This window comes from Mesocricetus auratus, unplaced genomic scaffold (genome assembly GCF_017639785.1).
Source record: "Mesocricetus auratus isolate SY011 unplaced genomic scaffold, BCM_Maur_2.0 Super-Scaffold_4256, whole genome shotgun sequence".
Taxonomy (NCBI): domain Eukaryota; kingdom Metazoa; phylum Chordata; class Mammalia; order Rodentia; family Cricetidae; genus Mesocricetus; species Mesocricetus auratus.
In genome coordinates, this window is record NW_024429182.1 from 6,043,559 (window position 1) to 6,063,332 (window position 19,774).

General features: G+C 48.9%; 1 protein-coding gene across 1 annotated transcript in view; it reads left to right on the forward strand.

The window, feature by feature from the left end:
• The window catches only part of LOC101836071 (guanylate cyclase 2G), a 43,442-nt gene that overhangs the window by 11,077 nt on the left and 12,591 nt on the right, over window positions 1–19,774 (forward strand). The window contains exons 6-14 of the mRNA XM_005063452.4: window positions 388–523; window positions 2,316–2,434; window positions 3,012–3,181; window positions 4,839–4,976; window positions 7,324–7,407; window positions 8,041–8,145; window positions 8,565–8,636; window positions 13,971–14,139; window positions 16,117–16,272. Of these exons, the coding sequence (XP_005063509.1) occupies window positions 388–523; window positions 2,316–2,434; window positions 3,012–3,181; window positions 4,839–4,976; window positions 7,324–7,407; window positions 8,041–8,145; window positions 8,565–8,636; window positions 13,971–14,139; window positions 16,117–16,272 (1,149 nt within the window). The remainder of the gene's footprint in view (window positions 1–387; window positions 524–2,315; window positions 2,435–3,011; window positions 3,182–4,838; window positions 4,977–7,323; window positions 7,408–8,040; window positions 8,146–8,564; window positions 8,637–13,970; window positions 14,140–16,116; window positions 16,273–19,774) is intronic.

A 19,774-nucleotide genomic window follows, 5' to 3' on the forward strand; every position in this document is an offset into this window, starting at 1 on the left:
CAGGGACCAGAGAGGCAGCTGTCTGTCCTTCATCCCCAGCCACTGCCCTGTGGCCATTCAGCTCCGAGACGCCACAATTTCTGATTGCATAGAAGGTGGTTTTACGTGCAACGCATGCAAGATGGCTTAATTTTTCCCCCTCGACCCTGGATGAGCCTCCCTGTTTGGAGCTGAAGAGATGGTCTACCTTCCCAGCGTGGCTTCACTTCTGAGCCGCCTTCTAACCCTTGGTGTACACGCTGACCCTAGCTCAGGTCTTGTCAAATGGCAGAGCCTGCCATCCACGTCTGGTGGGGAATGGGCATGCCAATTAGAGCTGGCACAGGCTGCTGCTTGCAGCCGAGAGCGCACCACTTTGTCCTTACCTGGGGTAATCTCTCTTTCCAGGAATCTCTGGCCCTGTGCTTTTGGACTCCCAGGGGAGAAGGCACCTGGATTACTCAGTCTATGCTCTACAGAAATCTGGGAACAGATCCCTTTTTCTCCCTTTTCTTCATTACGACGCTTTTCAGAAAGTGATCAGGTATTGCTTGTCACTTCTGTAAGACTGGTCATCCTGTAAGAAGAACCTGGGTTGGGGGGCGGATCAGAGGTTTGGGATCCAGGTCTACAATACCCCACTAAACAGTCTGTTCACTAAGTTATGTCGAACCAGGGGCCTGTGGGTTGCATATGTTTCAGGATAGTTATGAATGCAGTCCAACACAATACTGTAAACTCAGGTAAAACACCAGGCTTTTTTTGGATATGTGTACACACACACACACACACACACACACACACACACACACACACACAATCAGTTCTTTGTTTTTGTTTGTGTTTTTTGAGACTGGGTCTCTCTGTGTAGCTCTGGCTGTCCTGGAACTCACTCTGTAGACCGAGCTGACCTCGAACTCACAGAGATCCATCTGCCTCTGCCTCCCGAGTGCTGGGAATAAAGCCATGCACCACCACTGCTTAGTCAAAATCAGTTCTTCAGTGTGAACTTTGTAGATGGCAGCATCCTGTTAATGACGTCAGAGCTTTCTGAACTAACAGAGACCAATTTGGTTTGGCCAGATTGTGGGTACCACCCTTTTCAGGGTCCCAGGGGAGAACACAGAAACAGAGTACCCCAACTGTCACTCCACAGGATTTCTGTCTCCTTGGATGCCCCAGCTGGATCCCAGTTCCACAGGATCCCAGCGGAGGACACAGAAACACAGAGCCCCAGCTGTAACTTCATAGAGTTTTTGCCTCCTTTGATGCTGGATCCCATTCCCAGTGGTGGCCAGAAGAAGCCCCGATCCCCTAAGGCAGTGAATCTTAGGGCCACCTACGGCCCGAGGCCACATCCAGTAAAGCCACTTGCCTACAAAGTCTGCCTCCCAGAGACTCCCAGGGACATCAGGACCTATGCTGTTCTGGGTTCCCAGCACCAGGAATTCCTGCAGAAATCCTTTGTATTGTCCTGTCCGCAGTGGAACCTAATGTCAGGGCACGGATGCTGGTTTGGGGTGTAAGATAGGTGCCCCCTTTCTGCTGGGTCCTTGGCAGGTAGAGTGGGCAGGGGTGGGGGAACAATGAGGAAACAAAAAGAGATTCTGTGAGACATTTTCCCTCCCTTCTTCTTTGAGAAAAGTAAGTCCCAGAAGAGGCCAGACAAAAAACAAAGTAACTATAACAAACCAGGTCCTCAGTGTGCTAGGAAGGGGTACATTCCACAAAGGAGTGAACCGTCAAGATGCTTGCTATGCATTAAGATCTGTCCATGCCAAGCATGGCTGACATTTGTAGCACTGGCATGACCTTTTAGTCGAGAGAGACCGTGGTTTAAGTTAGACCTGGTTTAAGTTACAAGATTGTGGAAGTTACTCTACCTGGAAAAAAAAAGTAGAAGACGTTGCTTTCTCTGAGTCACATGACTGGACGCCAGAGTTGAAGTTTGGAGACCTAATGGAGGTAGAAAACACTCATCGGGTCACCAGACGTTTGAACCTGGGGCCTAAGCCTGTTTGCTTTCATTGTTGTTTGCTTATACTTATTCATCTCTGTGCACACATTCATGAATGCATGCATAGGGGGCGTGTTCATGCCACGGCATGAATGTGCAGCTACAAGGACAACTTTGGGGAGTTGGTTCTGTCCTTTCATCATGAGAGTTCCAGGGATCCAGGCTTCACAGTATAAGTACCTTCACCCACTAAGACATCTTTCTAGGCCCTGGTTTTTTTTTTTTTTTAATGTATGTCTCAGTTGCTCTTGTCGTGTATGGGGTGAGACAAGTAGAATAAATACGCTGAACACAGACCTTTGTCGTCTCTGCTCTAAAGGCCCTGGAGGAATGACTCTGATGCCTCTTGGCTCCATGGCTCCCCTCCCGAAGACAGGCCTGGCTGTGGATTTCATAACAAGCTTTGCAAAACGGAGCCTCCTGCTGTAACAGGCACGCGCGACAACTCCGAGAAGGGACAGGGACAGTTTCTCAACAGCACGGTGCTTGGGGCCAGAAAGCCTTTCTGTGTGGGACTGTCCTGTACTTGTGCACAGTGAGATGTAATGACCCTCTTAGCTAGAACTGAAAGTGTTTCCAGACCCCGTCATGCCCACCTTCCCTGTTCAAAGCCATCACTATCAGGAACCCCAGCTCCTGAGATTCAAGTCTTAGAACTTCCTTCAAGGAGGCAAAAAGAGTCTGGGCAGACGCTGTGGCTGAATAACAGGCTAGGAGCCTGGCTTTTGAATTACATAGACCATGCCTGGAGGACAACACTACAGAGAATGAATAGTAATTGCTCAACAAAAGCGTTGGGAGTCATTGCTATGTTCTTCCTATAGAAGTATCTGTTAACAAAATATGAGTTGACTATATTTGCCATGGAGGAGGGTGGCAGATTGGAGCTAGGGGTCCCAGCAGAGCCAAGTCTAAATGGCTTCAGCATGATAAAACCTACACTATGTTTGGACAGCCTTTGAGACACCTGCTTGGCTCACAGGTGGGTCTGAGTAATGTCTGTCTCTACCTCTAGGTGACCCTGAGCCTCTGGTGATTCTCACAGTGACACTCCTGGTTCTTGCCACAGTGGCTGCCGTTACAGGGCTGGTGTTATGGATGTTGAGAAGAGAAGCACAGAGTCATCACGGGAACACCCGTTGGCAGATCCGTTATGACAGCATCACTGTTCTGCCCCAGCACAAGGTGACTTGCAAAGGGACCGCCCCTAGGAACTCATGATAGCAAGGGGGTGACTCGCTGAGGAAAAGTCTCAAGAACTGAGTTAAGTCTCTAGGTTACATTCATCCGAGAATGCTATCCTGCCTCCCAAAACCTCAATTGTTTTTTAAACATTAAGCTATTCTTGTTTGTACTATAGATCTAAACAGTGTGTCCATGCCTCCATCCCCTCCCTCCACTTCTCTCCCCCCCAAAATATCTCCATTCCCAATTTCATGCCCCCCACTAAGTACATATGCAAATATGTGTGAGGTCATCCACTGGGGGTGGGGAGTCTACTGGTGGCCACACCTACTCCACTCCAAGAGTGACTCATTCTCTCGGTCTTCCTCAGCAGCCCAGACTTCCAAGAGCTCTTCCATGCTCCAAGTTGGACTTTTTTTATCTGGCTTGATCTTGTGTCGGTCTTGTGCTGGTAACCACGGTGTCTGTGAGTTCACCAAGGCCAGCTTTCCACTCCTCTGGCTCTTACATTCTTTTATCCCCCTCTTCCAAGGCTCTCCCTGAACCTTGGGAGGGGAGATTGACATAGGGTTCCAGCTTTCGACTCTTTGGAAATGACTGGTGATCTTCTAAAGCTCAACTCTTCTGTGTGGGGTGTCCCTGTGGGGCATGTAGCCTTATTGACAACATTAACCCTTTAACCTAGCAATGATTGCTACATATAGGTCATTTGCATAGCAATCATATCTGTCTACCATCCAGGGCAGCCTAAGCACAACTCAAGGCTTCAGGAGGCCCTAGAGGGATCCAGAGGTACGTCTCCATGGTGAGATGGAAGCCCGGAAACGCAGCGTGAGGCGAGAGTTTCCGCGAGGAAGTGCCGTTTAGGAAGAACGAATTGTTAGCAGCGACAAGGAGAGAAGTCACATAGACTATGTCAGGATGTCAGAATATTAGGACATGTCATGCTGAAGGCTGGGAAGATTGGCTGGTACCAAGTCTGGGAGATTTCAGGGTCCTAAGCTAATTAATCTGGTTACTTCCAAATGTCCCCAGGGGTCTGAGTCTGTTCTTCCCTCACCACACACAGAGCTGTAATCTGATTTGCTCGGTTTTGCACATTAGGGGGTCCATTAATATTCACTTTAAAACGGACTAGGCTTTCTATGCTCTGAAAATGTGCTGTAGTTTGTTAAGGAGGTTCTGGAAATATTAAACACAGAGACAACTTGGATGGGCGGTGGTGGCGCACGCCTTTGAATCCCAGCACTCGGGGTGCAGAGGCAGGCAGATCTCTGTGAGTTGGAGGCCAGCCTGGTCTACAGAGCGAGTCCCAGGACAGCCAGGACTGTTTCACAGAAAAACCCAGAGGTAACCTAGGCTCACTGGATCGGGACGACGATTCTGTCTCCGCCTCTGCGTAAGTAGCACTGCTAGAGCAGGGGTACAGGCAGCCTGGCCTCTGAGCCTGTGCTACCCATGGTGGTGCCCAGGCCAAGAGTGAGGCATGCAGCAGGAAGACACATTTTGGATCAGAAAGATCAGAGTTCAAGGCTTGGCTTTCCCAGGTATTGACTGTGTGACCTCGCAATCCATCCTCCTTTATCTACAAAATATGCCATCCTGTGGGTACCAGGACGTGCTGCTGAGAGCAACTGAGGTGTGTCTCGTTTTCCAGCCACCCCAACGAGGCACACCTGTGTCGAGGTGCGACGTTAGTAACGCTTCTACTGTGACGAGTTCTGCAGACTGCAGCTCTTTTGCCAAGAGCCAACGGGACGAAGAGATGTTTTATGCCCCTGTGGGACTTTATCAGGTACTTCTGTGCGTATGAGTGTCAATGTTGATTTCTGTCCTGTTCTCTGATTGAATTTGATCAGGCCGGACATTATGAATAGAAGGATATTCTCCAAACAAAATCCAGGGTACAGCAAAGTATATATAAATACGGTGTCTTACTTTAAAAAAAGGAACTTAAGAAATGTTTCTGAAGTGAAGATTTTGGGTCAGCAGGGTGTAGGCTGAGATTCTGCAGTTGTGACGAGCTCCCCTGTGAGTCCTCCACTAGTGACTCCATCAGAGTCAGAACTCCAGGTAGAACCTCCTGCTGTGATGGCAACATCCCAAAGCTACCACAGCCACTAGCTACAGGTGACTAGTGTCTCTAGGGAAACTGAATGTTAAAGATAATTAAATTGAAATAGCTAGGGAGCCGCGAATATGACTCAGTCAGGGCCGCCCTCACTGTCAGCACTGGGACCTAACTTTCAATCCCCAGCACCTAAATAGAACAGCAGCAACCAGGAGTGGCAACGCATGTCCGAGACCCCAGTGCTGGAGAGGTAGAGACGGGTTTGTTAGCCAGCCTGTCTGGCTGAATTGATGACCTTTAGGTTCAGCAAGAGACTGTCTCAAAAGTAAGGTGGAAACCAATAGAACAGAGTGCCCGACATTGGCCTCTGGTACCACACACGCGTGCGCGCACACGCGCGCGCACACACACACACATACACACAATTTAAATAGTCCCAGGTGTCGCCTAGCGGCAAGCTTAGTAGGTAGCACAGTCTTGGCATGAGGATTTCTTTAATCCCGGGACTTTAACGGCCCATGCTGGATACTGATACATCAGCAATGCAAACCTGGCAGCTGTTGGAGCTCAGACATTGCTCTCCCCGCATCCTTTCTCAGCTGGCCCCAAAGCACATGTTCAGTCACCCTCTAAAAGCTCAGCTCCCTTTGGGGGAAAGTTAAGTAGTTCCTGGGAAATGGAGGCAGAAAGTGCCAAGCACAGCCATCACTGACCGCTGCTCTCGAGAGTGGTTTCGGTTTCCGGTCGGGTCATGCCCGCTCTGCCTTCCCCACCCCAGCTGGAACCGGCTCATCCTTCAGGTTTCCGCACGGGTCCTCCAGGAACCTTTGCCTCAGTTCCGCAGGGGTCCCTTCCTCCACAGGAAGCCGGCCTCTATGCCAACCCCTTAACAGTTGCTTCTCCACTGGAAGTGGCAGATCTGGGGGTTGATATTCAGCTGATTCTGAGCCTTGCCCCTACCCGCTCCCCTGCTGTTGGGTTTACAGACCACACACTCCCTCCCTCATTGTCGTATGTTGTTGTGGTTGGGGTTTGAGTGTCTCTGAAAGCAGACCCAGTAGGTAACAAAAGTAAGACTCGTCATTTCACGGAAGCTTTATATGCCAACTGACCCCCTCCTTCTCCAAAACATACGCGTTTGGTGGTGATGCCCCCCTGACATTTTACAGGTGAAGAAAGGGAGGCTGGGGGGGAGTGAAATTGAATTGTCACAATGGGCTTGAACTAGGCGCCTGACTCCAGACCTCAACTCACTATTTTCTTGGATGAGACATAGAAGAGAGAGTTGGTCTTGGAATCAGATATTCAGACCTGGCTGCATCACTGCACATCTGCCAGGCTGGACAAGCTACCCAACCTCAGTGATCCCATCCAGAATGGGGCTAAGCACAGCCCCCTGGCAGGGCTGTGATGACAGGTGAAGGAGCCCTTACTGCTGAACCTGGGGCCTACCACAGTGCCACCAAGGGGGTTGACTGGACGGAGAGGAGTTGGATGCTCTCGCCCATAGATGGCGCTCTCCCCGGTTTTCCCATTCCCTATTCTCACCTTTTCTCGGTGGTGATGTTTCTGGATCTCCTTGAGCTAAGAACATTCTGCTTTGGGGCTGGAGAGACGACCCAGTGGTTAAGAGCACTGGTTGCTCTTCCAGGGGCCTGGGTTTGATTCCTAGCACACACAGGGGAGCTCACAACCACCTGTAACTGCCATCCCAGGAGATCTAACGCCCTCTTCTGTTCTCCCCAGGTACTGTACACGCATAGTACACAGACACCCATGCGTTAAAAATACTATAAAGGAGCCGGGCGGTGGTGACAAATGCCTTTAATCCCAGCACTCGGGAAGCAGAGGCAGGCTGATCTCTGTGAGTTGGAGGCCAGTCTGGTCTACAGAGTGAGTTTCAGGACAGGATCCAAAGCAATATAGAGAAACCCTGACTCAGGAAAAGAAAGAAAGAAAGAAAGAAAGAAAGAAAGAAAGAAAGAAAGAAAGAAAGAAAGAAAGAAAGAAAGAAGGAAGGAAAAAATACTAAAAGGAAAAAAAGAGCGTTTTACTTTGTCTCTGACTCTAGGGAAATCGAGTGGCCCTCTGCTATATTGCTGATGAAGCAGAATCATGGCTTAGGAAGCCAACTGTGCTGCAGGAAATCTGGCTGGTGAGGCTCCTCTCTGCCCTGCAGGTCCTCTGTCCCCGCTGTGAGAAGCGACCTCCCTCCCAAAGGTTCAAAGGTTCAATGGTGGAAGGGGTTCCAGCTCGGGCACTGCTCTTTCTTGACTGCAGGGGGCTTGGACCTCAGACTCTTGGCTCTTAGGCAGGAACCTGAAGTGTGGTTCCCTCCTGCTTCTATCTGCCCCCTTAACTTTTCCTGACCTTAATTCTGACCCTTCGCCCTCTGTCTGGGATGGCGCCGGCTTCCTCTTGAGCTTGGGTCTTGGGGAGGGTTTGACACTCTGCTGGCATTAACAACAGCAGCAACCAGGGGAGTAGTGCAGGATCCACCTGTGATGACGAAGTTTAATTACTACCATGGCTTGGATTGGACTTTGATAGCCTCCTGGCTTGTTTGCTGGACTCCCTGGGTTTACTTCCTAGCGGAGCCACTTAGCAGCTGCATCCCCTTCAATAAGCCGTTCTACCTTGAGGGCATCTGTTCTTTGCCTGTAACGTGGGAGGATTCACCTCTCATAGCACCTGGGCAATCAATTCACCAAAAGTCAGTAAAGCATGCAGTGTGGTCACCGTGTAAGGCACGCTCCATATATAATGATATCGCCATTATTGTTTCCAGATGTGTGAGTTAAAGCACGAAAACATCGTCCCCTTCTTTGGGGTTTGCACGGAACCACCTAACATCTGCATTGTCACACAGTATTGCAAAAAAGGAAGTCTGAAGGTAAGCAGAAATATTACATTTCATGTCAGGCTTCATTAGACAGCCGGTGGAAAACCTTATCCACCTTTCCCCCATTCATCCAAGCATGGTTCCCTTTTTGTCTCACCGAAAGACCTGAATTATCTTAGCCTTCTTCCCTGGGATCTGCCAGGAATATGAGGGAATCTGCCAATTGCTGGTTTCTTTTCCACATTTGTTCTACAAGGTCACCCTCCTCTTGAACCCCACCCCTTTCCTGGAACGTGATGGTCAGGGAAACCAGGTGTTGGTAGAATCCAAGTTCTGCACATGGAGGGAGGCTGTGCAATCTTCTGTGAAGATTTCCACTTAAGTGTCACATGTTCCATCTCACATCAGTTCCAGTAAAAAAGACATGAGCTACATGATCGAGTGGTATTTGGAATACCTGTGTTTTCTAGGATGTCTTGAGAAACACAGATCATGAGATGGATTGGATTTTCAAGCTCTCATTTGCATATGACATAGTCAACGTGAGTATAACAGAAACTAACTTAAAGAATACATATCACATATTTCTGAGTTGTGCTTAAATGTCTTTAAACTGAATGACTCAAGGTTTAAATCTGATCACTTCCATCAGATGTCCCGTGGTTTTCTCATTCTCTAATCATATGTCAATATGGAGGGGGAGAAGTGCTCTAAACCAAACGTGGACTGAACGGTAGGCTTGCCCGATTAGGAAAGAGCAGGGCATTCAGGCTTGGGGAAGGCTGGGACAAGAACTTCTTGTCCCAGAGAGAATTCAAGCACTGGACTACAAGTAGATCTGGGAGGATATGCCTTTCCTCTCTGTAGCCCCCGAGTCCTTCCTCAGAATCTGGGAGTCAGCACTACAAAGGTAAGACTGTGGGCTAGAGGTGTAAATATGAGGGGGTGTGGAGAGCATAGCCTTTATTTTGGGCACAAGGGGCTATGATGGCTGTAGTTAAGAAGGGGATGAGAATCACTGTAACGGCACACACATTATGTAGACTGTGTGGATTCTATTCAGTAGAGGACATTTATTCGTGTTTTGTCTTATTGACTTATTTATTTGTTACAGCAAGGCACACCTGTTGTTGCTCTCATTTTGCAGATGGGATAGCTGGATGTGGGACATTCGTATAGCTTCCCTGAAGTCCCACAGCTTCTGAGTAGTTGTCAATGTGATTCACATCTAGGTGTTTTGAGTCTTGCAGCCTTATTTTTCCATACCACACGATGTAGCATGAAAACCTAGACATTTCTGCTCTGCTGTATAACAGAGGGGAACCCATCTCCTATATAGGTGCCCATCAGGGTCTGACGAGCACCATTCAGCGGCGGGTAGAGAGAGATCCATGCCTTCCACGAAGGTAGGGCGTGTGCAGAGAGTGGGCGGCTAGATCCGAAGAGCCTGGATGACTCATTGTAGGTGGATGGATGGTGGTGAGGGACGAGTAAGGCAGGTGTGCAGTATGAAAGACGAGCTATGGAGTGTGCCACATCCGGTAACTATGATCCAGCAGCTTGAGGCTGTCTCCTCTAGCAGGACTACGGCGTAGCTGTCCTTAGTTTGCTGTGTGCACGTCTGCCATTTAAAAGGACCGAGGAAAGTACCTGGAAGTAAATCCTGGAGATGAGGGGTGCTCCAGCTCTGCACTCCTCAATCAACAAACCACTGGGAGGACAGCCTGCTAGGTGCTGGAAGGGCCACAAGCGCCAAAGCTAAAGGCCTGTCCTTGCTGAGGCTTGGGGCGCTGACTCGGTGAATTACCTTGTAGTCTGTTCCTCTCTGCACTTTTACGTAAGAGGACCTAATGTTGGCCTGGTTGGCTCACAACCTTTGCTTTCTCAAAGGTTTCATTGTCCTCTGTTCCTAAGGCACAGGGCTGGTCTGCTGAGACCCTGGCTCCCTGGCTCTAGCGGGAGGGCTGGCATCTTGTTACCAAGCAAGGTAGACAAACACAGTCTTCTGCTATGATTACGTCTCCAAGGGCAATCCTGGAAAGCTGCTGTTATTACGGCCATAAACCTTTGATGAGTATCTGCTAAAGGCTTATTTTACTCTGGGACTGTCTGAAGACAGATGAAGACTTGACTGTCACACACCATTCATAAGACACGAGTCTTCTCTGGATGTGTATTGGCAGCATTTCCTCTATACCAGGAATCAGAGAGAGAGAGAGAGAGAGAGAGAGAGAGAGAGAGAGAGAGAGAGAGAGAGAGAGAGAGAGAGAGAGAGAGAGAGAGAGAGAGAGAGAGGAGAGGAGGCTCCAAACAAACCAGTGAGCCCAATTAGAGAGTTGAGTGCTTACTTTGGATCTGATTGTGGTCTGAACATGGGAGGCAGAGGGGAATGAAGCTCACTTCCTGTCCCCAGGAGCCCAAAGCAGTGGGATGATCTCTGAGAAAGTCTTTGGAAATCATAATGAAGTCTGCCTGAGTGAAAGATGGTCCCTCGTCTTTTAGCTAAAAGAAACATCAATGAATTCTGAGGATGAGGGACAATTTGACATAGAAATTGGCTTAGGGATTTTACACGTTGACTCTGTCATACACTGGTCACACCCTGAGACTCAGAATTAAAGACATTATCAGACTCCATCTCTGAAGGTTGATTTGAGAGCTAAAGTGCACGCAGCGCTTAGCTCTGTGGCTATCCCGTAACAGATATGTAATAAATGTGAATTTTTAGTACATCACAATTATCAGTTCTTCTCATTAACAACTCCAGTATGGGTGCTGAAAAACTGCACTCTCTTGTGGAAATCTCCCAAGAATTCTGTGGAATAATCCTGCTCTGTCTGAATGTGGTATCACAAGGTACATGTGCTAATAATAATGGACACTGGAAAGGTAGCTGGTCCAACTTGAGATACGTCTCAAGTATGAAAGAAATCCACATGCAACTCGAGGGCTTAGTGAAAAAAAAACACAGATTTTTTTTATGTTGGTTGTATTTTGCAAGAAAAAGAAGCTTTTTAAATGCACCAAGTTAAATTCACAGTATTGTTAAAATTATTTTTACTTGTTTAGCTTTATTTAAGATGGCTGCTGAAAAGATTACAAGTACACGTGTGACTTGCATTGCGTTTTGTTCAGATGATCTTACTGATTAACCATTAGTAGTGATCTGATAGTAAGTACTCCATTTTCAAGAGGGAGCACAATGAGGTCTAGTCAGGTGGAGTTGCTGGTCCAACTGGGTGTCAGATTAGGGGGTGTGGCTAGTTTGTCTTTAAAGGCTGTGTTTTCTCTCGTGCCTCCTGCTAAGCACCAGTGAACACAACACGAGAGTCAGAGAGCCCTGGGAGACCGTCCAGAAATTTCCAGTAGAGCAAGTCCTGCAAGTCATGCCCGAGTGCACTAATAGCTTCTCATGAGTCATGGACTCACTCTAGCCCTGTTTGCTCTCTGACAGCGTTGCTGCGATGCCGGCTCATTAGGAGGAAAGATAAAAACAAAAGCACGCACGCCACCTTGTGGAGACTGTATTCCCAGAGCCCCTCCACCCTTAGCTTGCAGGCTTTACGGGTGTAGTGAGGTCCCTTACAGCCCCACCTCCCAGTCCCCGCCTCCCTCCCGGTGAGCACTTAAACTGTTGTTTCCTTGCTGGGAGAAAGAGAACTAGAAGCTGAGAAGGCTCCTGCTCGGGCTGGACCAGCAAGGGCAAAAGACAAACCTTGTGTGTCTGCAAGGTCAGGCAGAGCTCTGGATAGGGCCCAGGTCTCACCAGATGGCACACTTGGATCTTAGTCCGCTTGATGCAAATGGGGGTTGAGTTTTGCCGTCTCAACAAGTGTGCTGCTGGGGTAAAGCAGGCAACCCTGTCTCCCGATGTAGGGGTGGGGTTAGCGGTCCATCCGCTCTCTTGGCCATTTTCTTATTGCTGTCTGTATCGGTCCACATTTCCAGTGCAATAGTGGTCCTAGGGTTCTGGCTGGAGCAAGATGACTTCACCCCGGGGCCATTGAAATAATATGTAGTCAGCATTTCCAAGTTCTTGGATTTTTTTTTTGTACTTCTGTAAAAGCTCTGGGTGTTTTCAGCCAGCATCTCTGAATTGCTCATTTTTTGGAATTTTGATAGGAGTCGGCAGAAAAGCAACAAATTCGGTATGTCCAGGTACAAGGTCAGCACGGAACATGGGAACCTGGGGTAGCCTGGGTGTGGCGGCCCCTCCCACCTGCCTTAGGGAACAGGCATCAAAGTGACAAGAACAGATGGCAGTGTGTCTTTCGGGGATCATAGAGAGGAGGGTGGCATCATGGCCTGGCCTCTCTCACGGTTGAGTAAAGGGAGGTAGAGGAGTTAGCCTGCCAGGCAGTGCGGTGGCCGGAGGGACATAGACCGGGCATCTGAGGTCAGATTCCAGCCATGGCCTTGACCGGCTCTGGCTCCGGCTCCCTCTGCTGAGGAAAGAAGCCAGTGACAGGCAGGCAGATATGACTGTTTCCGGTGCTCTGCGTGGTTGTTAAGGTTAGTGGGGGAGGGAGCCACCTTCCCCCAACACCCTTGCACAACAGCAAACGAGATCCCGATAGGCTCAGAGGCAGCTGGGAAGGGTGGGGTGACCTGGCAGGCCGGCTTAGGAGGCACAGACGGAGGATCAGAGGGGGGCATTCTTAAAGGTTGGGACCCCTAAGCTTTGAGTCTCTTAGCATCTCAGGTGATGTTGACGGGCTAAGCACCCTCACTGGCTTCTTTCCTCAGCAGAGGGAGCGGGAGCTGGAATCTGACCTCAGAGTGCCCGGTCTATGTCCTTCAGCAGGCTAACTTCTCTACCTCCTTTACTCAACCGTGAGAGAGGCCAGGCAGACCATGATGCCGCCATCCTCTCTAGGACCCCCTGTTCCCTAAGGCAGGTGGGAAGGGCCGCCACACCCAGGCTACCCCAGGTTCCCATGTTCCGTGCTGACCTTGTACCTGGACATACCGAATTTGTTGCTTTTCTGCCGACTCCTATCAAAATTCCAAAAAATGAGCAATTCAGAGATGCTGGCTGAAAACACCCAGAGCTTTTACAGAAGTACAGAAAGAAAAAAGAAAGAAAGAAAGAAAGAAAGAAAGAAAGGAAAGAACTTGGAAATGCCGACTACCTGTTATTTCAGGGACTCTCCAGTGAACCCATCAAGGGTAGTAAGGAAAACAGAACAGAGAATTTGACCCTTCCCCTTTGACCTTTATCTCACTTCTCCCAGTCTGTCTTGGGAAGTTACAGACATATGCAAAGATCCATTTCTCTAGCCTTGTCTCAAATATGATAGTTTTTTCCCTTAAAGTTACTCCTTCCTCCCACCTACCTTCCTAAAATTTTTCCTGCCTCAATCCCAGATGCTCCTTTGAGCCCCTCCCTACCTGTAGAAAGGCTCCAGTCCTCTGGAAAAACACTGCCCCCCCCCTTGCTGGACCGGTACATTTCCTGCCCTGATGAGTCACAAGCATCTTCCACGCTGAGCGCCGGCTCCCCCATTCTGAGCGCTCTTTTGCTTCTGGGCCCTAAATACTCAGACTCAGCTTGAGCCATAGGTGCTCTGCTGCCAACACAGGCTCTGAGGTCCGAGGCCCAAGCGTTGCGTTTGTTTTCTAACTAGCAACTTCCCCCTCTGCGTGGGCGGTGGAGCTGAGATTTGAGCTCAGATTCCTGACCACGAGGAGAGTCTAACTGTAAGTCACGCTTGCCTTCTTGGCTTCTCACTGAGGAGTCATAAGCCGTGTTTCCTCTCTGGAGCGGGCTTCGTCCACAAGTGGCTTTTCTAAACGGAGCACAGAGCTGGGGTGTCTGGGTGGCCATGAGCAGCGCCCTCTCCCTGTCTCCGCGGGGCTCACCCTCACCCTTGCAGGGCATGCTCTTCCTCCACGGGAGCCCACTGAGGTCTCACGGCAACCTGAAGCCTTCCAACTGCCTGGTCGACGGCCGCATGCAAGTGAAGCTGTCGGGATTTGGGCTGTGGGAGTTCAAGCACGGCTGTACACACAGGATCTACAACCAGGAGACCACCGACCATTCAGGTAGCCACCGCCACCGGCGGATCTTAGACCCAGCTGCTGCAGGCTAAACAGTCAAAGGTTTTGTTTCCCATTTTTTTTTTTTTTTTTTGCCTCATGATGCTGCCTTGAAGGGGGCTCCTGAGGGTCGTTTTTTCCCCCTTTCCAGATGATAAAGGGAAGTTGTTCAGTTCATCCATGGAGAGTGAGAAAAGAAACCAACATAGGGGTGGCATGAACCTGTGGTGTAAGGTTTGGATTAGGAGACTTGGTTTTCGTCTCACCTTAACTGGGTTACTGAAGCCACCAATGCTCTTCTCTGTTTTCTTCTCTAATCCTTCCCATTTTTCAGTCCATGTTCTCAGTGTAGGTGATGAGATCTGCCAGGTTGCCCTAGCTAAGGTCACCATTGCTGTGCTGAAACAGCACAACCAAAAGCAACTTGGGGAGGAAAGGGTTTATTTGATTTTTAAAAAATGTTTATTTATTATGCATACAGTGTTCTGCCAGAAGAGGGCACCAGATCTCATTACAGATGGCCGTGAGCCACCCATGTGGGTGCTGGGAATTGAACTCAGGACCTCTGGAAGAGCAGCCAGTGCTCTTAACCTTAGAGCCATCTCTCCAGTCTGGGTTTATTTAGCTTATGCTTCTACTTCGCTGTTGTTATCAAGGGAAGTCAGGTCAGGAACTCAAACAGTGCCGGAGCCTGGAGGCAGGAGCTGATGCCAAAGCCATGGTTTGCTCAACCTTCTTTCTTATAGAACCCAGGGCAGTCAGCCCAGGGATGACCTCACCCACAACAGACTGGGTCCTCTGCCTTCAATGCTAATTAAGACAATGCCCTACAGCCAAATCTTACAGAGGCATTTTCTCAATCGAGGCTCCCTCCTCTCGGATGACTCTAGTAAGCTGTGTCCAGTTGACATAAAACTAGCCATCATACAGGCTGTGTGGTGATAGATTACTTATGATTTAATAAAGATTACCTGAAGTAGCAGAAAGCAAGAACAGCCACACTAGTTAGCTGTAGAAGCTACGGCAAGTGCACACAGCTTTCATCCCAGGACTCAGGAGACAGGCAGATGGAGCTCTCTGAGTTCAAGGCCACCCTGGCCTGCACAAGAGTGAAGAGTATCAGAGATCATGTCTTTGATCCCAGTAGGTGGGATCACACGCCTTTAATCCCAGCACTAGGGAGGCGGAGACAGGAGGATACGGCTGGGTAGAGAAGGGATATAAGGAGGAGCAGACAGGAACTCAGAGCTTTTGCCTCTGCGGATTTGAGGAGACAGGACTGCCATTTCAGCTGGGCAGAGGTAAGAGCTACTTAGCTTGCTTGCTTTGCTTCTGTGGTCTTCAGACAATCTTTATTAAATCATAAGTAATATGTCACCACAGGCTGTTTAAAGATAACTGAGTCCAGTGGTGAGCTAGCTGTCTGCTAGGCCAGACATGACTGGAGTTTTTTTCTTTTCTTTTTTTTTTTTTTTTTTTGCTTTTATGAGACAGAGTTTCTCTGTATTATTTTGGAGGCTGTCGGTCCAGCCCGGCCTCGAACTCACAGAGATCTACCTGCCTCTGCCTCCCGAGTGCTGGGATTAAAGGCATGCACCACCACCGCCCAGCTGGAGTTTTTTTCTGACATGACTCCTTTTCACTCAAATTTTTATGTGACTTCAGGTGTCTAGCTATATACAGCAGGCACACGAATGAAACATTTGCTGACTTAAAAATCATATCCAGTTTATTTTAAACAGTTATATGATTTACACGCAAGTTTATCATTTAATAAATGGAAACAATCTATTGTATCATGGTACTGGGTTAACTATGATTAACTTATTTTCTCCGTGGTCTTTCATATGGATGTTGCAATCTTCCCCAGGCGAGGCACTCATCGGGTCAGCCTCTTAGGATGCTCTGTCCTCCTACAGCTTCTGCAGCATGGAAAGAATTAGGTATAGCTTTACCTCAAGATGGCGCCCCACTGTCTTGCAGAACTCTACTGGACAGCCCCAGAGCTGTTGCGGCTCCAGGAGCTGCCCTGGCCTGGCACCCCACAAGGAGATGTTTACAGCTTTGCCGTTCTCATGAGGGACTTGATCCACCAGCAGGCCCATGGGCCCTTTGATGACCTTGAGGAGGCTCCTGAGGGTAAAGCTGGAGTATGCTGCTCCTGGGAAAGGGGATGAGGGGCTTGTGTGTGGGGAGGGGTGGAGGGATGTGGTAGGAGGGAAATAAGAGACGCTGAGGGCGATGATAAATCAGAGTGTAGCACACACTCGTGCGCACGTGCACACACACTGCACACACACATACACACTCACACCCACACCCTCTCACACTCCGCAAAAGAACGACAACAAAAAAAGATTGGTCCTTACGCTATCATCCCAGGCAATGACCTTCAAAGCCTGACGTTTCTCTGTGTGTAAGCAGTTTCTTTGAGGCCAGAGCCCAGTTTCTAATTAGTAGCTAAATGAAGCTATCTCAAAATGAGGGTTAGTCCCAAGAGCAGTAGCTCAAGATCCAGCCAGGCACTCCTGAATTTGGAACCAAGCTGAGGCACACATGTCACTGGCCGTGTCCAAGTGGAGGCCGCCTTCAGTGCCAGAGGTCCACTCCCATCTGCTCTTGGTGCTGGGGTCTGAGTGAGCCATGAGAAAACTCTGTGACGGTCACAGAGTTCCTCACCGTAACAACTTCCGGCTAGTCACACGGGCCCGTGTCTTCACAGTCCTGTGCTCGGGTCACAGACAAATCGCCATCCATTTGCTTCTCATGCCTCCCCACAAATAAGCCTGGTCTCTTGTGCATAGCAGCCCAGTGGTTCTCACAGTCCACTGCGCGCTGGAATAACCTAGAAGCTTGCTAAAACAGAGTTGCTGCTCTCCCTGTGCTGGCCCAGGTTTCTGGCTCAGTAGGTCTGGAGTGAGGCCCGAGACTGTGCACCTGCATCGGCGTCCCTGATAAGGGACATTTGAGAAGAGTAGGTCTTGGTCCTCCTTGTCTTTGGACCAGCAGCAAGAGTAGCACCTGGAAACCCAATAAGCGCTGTTTTGAACCACTCTTCAAACCTGTTCTGGAAATACGGAAACAGGTCCAGAAGTATTTACTCAACCTCTTTGCCTGGGGCGAGTGTCCTGCCTATTTGCCCAAGACAAAGAATGACTGCTTCAAAGTAGCTAATGCACTGTAGAAATGATGGAATGGGAACAGGAGGTTGTGTGTTGCTAGGTAACAAGCCCACATCCCACAGTGCTCTCGGGCTTGGCTACCATCTGATGGTCTCTGGAGGAAGTCCTCAGAGTTAAATTCAGGGCAGCAGACAGCACACACTGTCTTTCATCTTGGCTCCTCAGGCCGTTGCTGTCCCTCAGGTTTGAGTTTTACTTTGGGATATAAAACATAATTGATTAAAGTCCTTATTTTCTTTTTCTTTTCCCAGAGACATGGTTTCTCTGTGTTCCAGATGTGTTGGAACTCAGTTTGTAGACCAAGCTGTCCTTGAACTCACAGAGATCTGCCTGCCTCTTGCCTTCCGAGTGCTGGTATTAAAGGTGTGCACCACCATCACCCAGCTTAAAGTACATTTTTAAGATATTGTTTCAGGATATATTTTAGGTTTTAAAATGTAGACTCACATACAATTTTGTTTTGATTTGGTGTTTGAGACAGAGTCTTATTATGCTACTCTGGCTGGCCTGGAATTCACAGACTGGCTTCCAACTTGAAGTGATCCCCCTGCTTCAGTGTCCTCAGTGCTGGGATTTTAAGTGTGCGCACCACCAATCCAGCCACACGCAGTTTGTAACCCATATTTTGTGTTACATTAGGCCATGCTTTATTCAGATTGTTCCAGTTTCCTCTGTCACATCATTCCATCTTGGATGCCATGCTGAGTTTAGATGCCGGTTTATGCACCATTAGCCCTTCTCCCCCTTTATGACCTTGAAGTTTCTGAGGAGTACTGATCAGATTTGACTTTTGAAATGTGTGTGATCTGTGCGTATACCTCTGTGTGCTTCCCTGTGTATCAGTGTACATGTATACAGGTGTACATGTATACAGGTGTACATGTATGCGTACAAGGGCATATGCACGTGTGTGCCTGTATGGAAGCCGAGGTTACCGTCTGTAGCTAGTCTGAGGTTAGATGAAGAGCTCTGCAGTCTGCAGTCACTCTGGGGACAGGATCGCCCCACTTTGGTCCTGGCCTTGGTAGAGGTAAGAACTCTCTTAGTGGTTGACTGCTTTGCTTTTCTGATCTTCAGTTTGGACCCCAATATCTTCCTCTGTTTTTTATTTTTTGGCTGTGAGCATAGCCTGTAATGGCAGAGCCATCTCTCCAGCCCTGTCTCTGGGTTTTTATGGTTCATGCTACATTACATATTAAGGCCGGGTCTCTCACTGAATCCAGAGCTTGCCTTCTGGCTATGCAGGCTAGCCAGCCACTACTTTTCAAGTGCTGGAATTCTAGGCAGGCCACCACACCCACCTGGCATTTACAGAGATCCTAGGATTCAAACCCCAGTCCTTCTTGTATGGCAAGGGCTTTGCCCAGGGAGCCCTCTCTCCATGTGCTGGTCAGGCGTTGTAGAGATCACTTCTCACTTGGAACATCTGATGTTTTCTTTCTCTCATGGCTATTCTGGGGTTATATGTGTTGGCCAGGGAAGCTTGTTGGTGTACATTGTCGTTTTTTGTAACACTGCAAATTCTTAATGATGTAACCATGAACACAGCTATCAAAGTTGATGCTGACTTTGGTTACCTGAATGAGATAGTACTGTTGATATCCACATTGTAGAGTTCTTGATTTCATTCATCCATACTGGAAGGAACTCACTGTGTGTAGGATGTATTAAATCAGGAATTACTATAGATATTGTACACAATTCTCTGTAGTGAACTGATCTACTTGTTTCCATTTTGTTTCTTCAATTGTTAGTATCTATCAGTACAGCTCATGGAAACTTCCTGCTTAATGTTGTGGCTTACATGGTCCCATTTCTGGCTGTCCAGTTTCACTTGGTGGCATGGCCTCTTGGACACATGACTACTATTGTGTTTCCTTTCACTGTTGGGTACTTTCCTACTTCCTGGTACAAAAGATTGTCTAGGTTTGTCTTTGGCACCCCCCCACTCAGCATTACCCCCCTCAATCCTGCACTCCCCCCGCCCCAGTGCTCAGTGCTACAATCCCCCACTCACTGTGGGAATGCAGATCACTCTCCAGGCAGCCCTGGCTGCTTTCTGCAGATGGTGCTACCTGGACAGCGAGGATGTGCTTTGTTCCTGGAGTACGGCTGCTTCCAGCCCCTCTTCAGTAAATTGGGAATGTAGACGTGTATCGTGACCCCATATGGGCACACGTAAGTCACAGGCACACATCTGCATCTATGTTAAGCTAAGCATGAGTTCACAATGATGGGGCCAGCTTGACCTCACCACCACCGTGCTTTGCTCCAGCGGCCATCGCTTCTCCCGTAGCCTCCGTCTCCAGCAGTGTGAAAATGGCTCCTGCGGTCCTGCAGACCTGTTGTCTGTCTTACCTGCTGTCAGCTACAATACAGGCGTAAAGCAGCTTAAACTCAGTAACTGGGCCTTCCAAGAGGCAACCAGGACATAGCTGCGTGTGGAAGAATTGTGAATA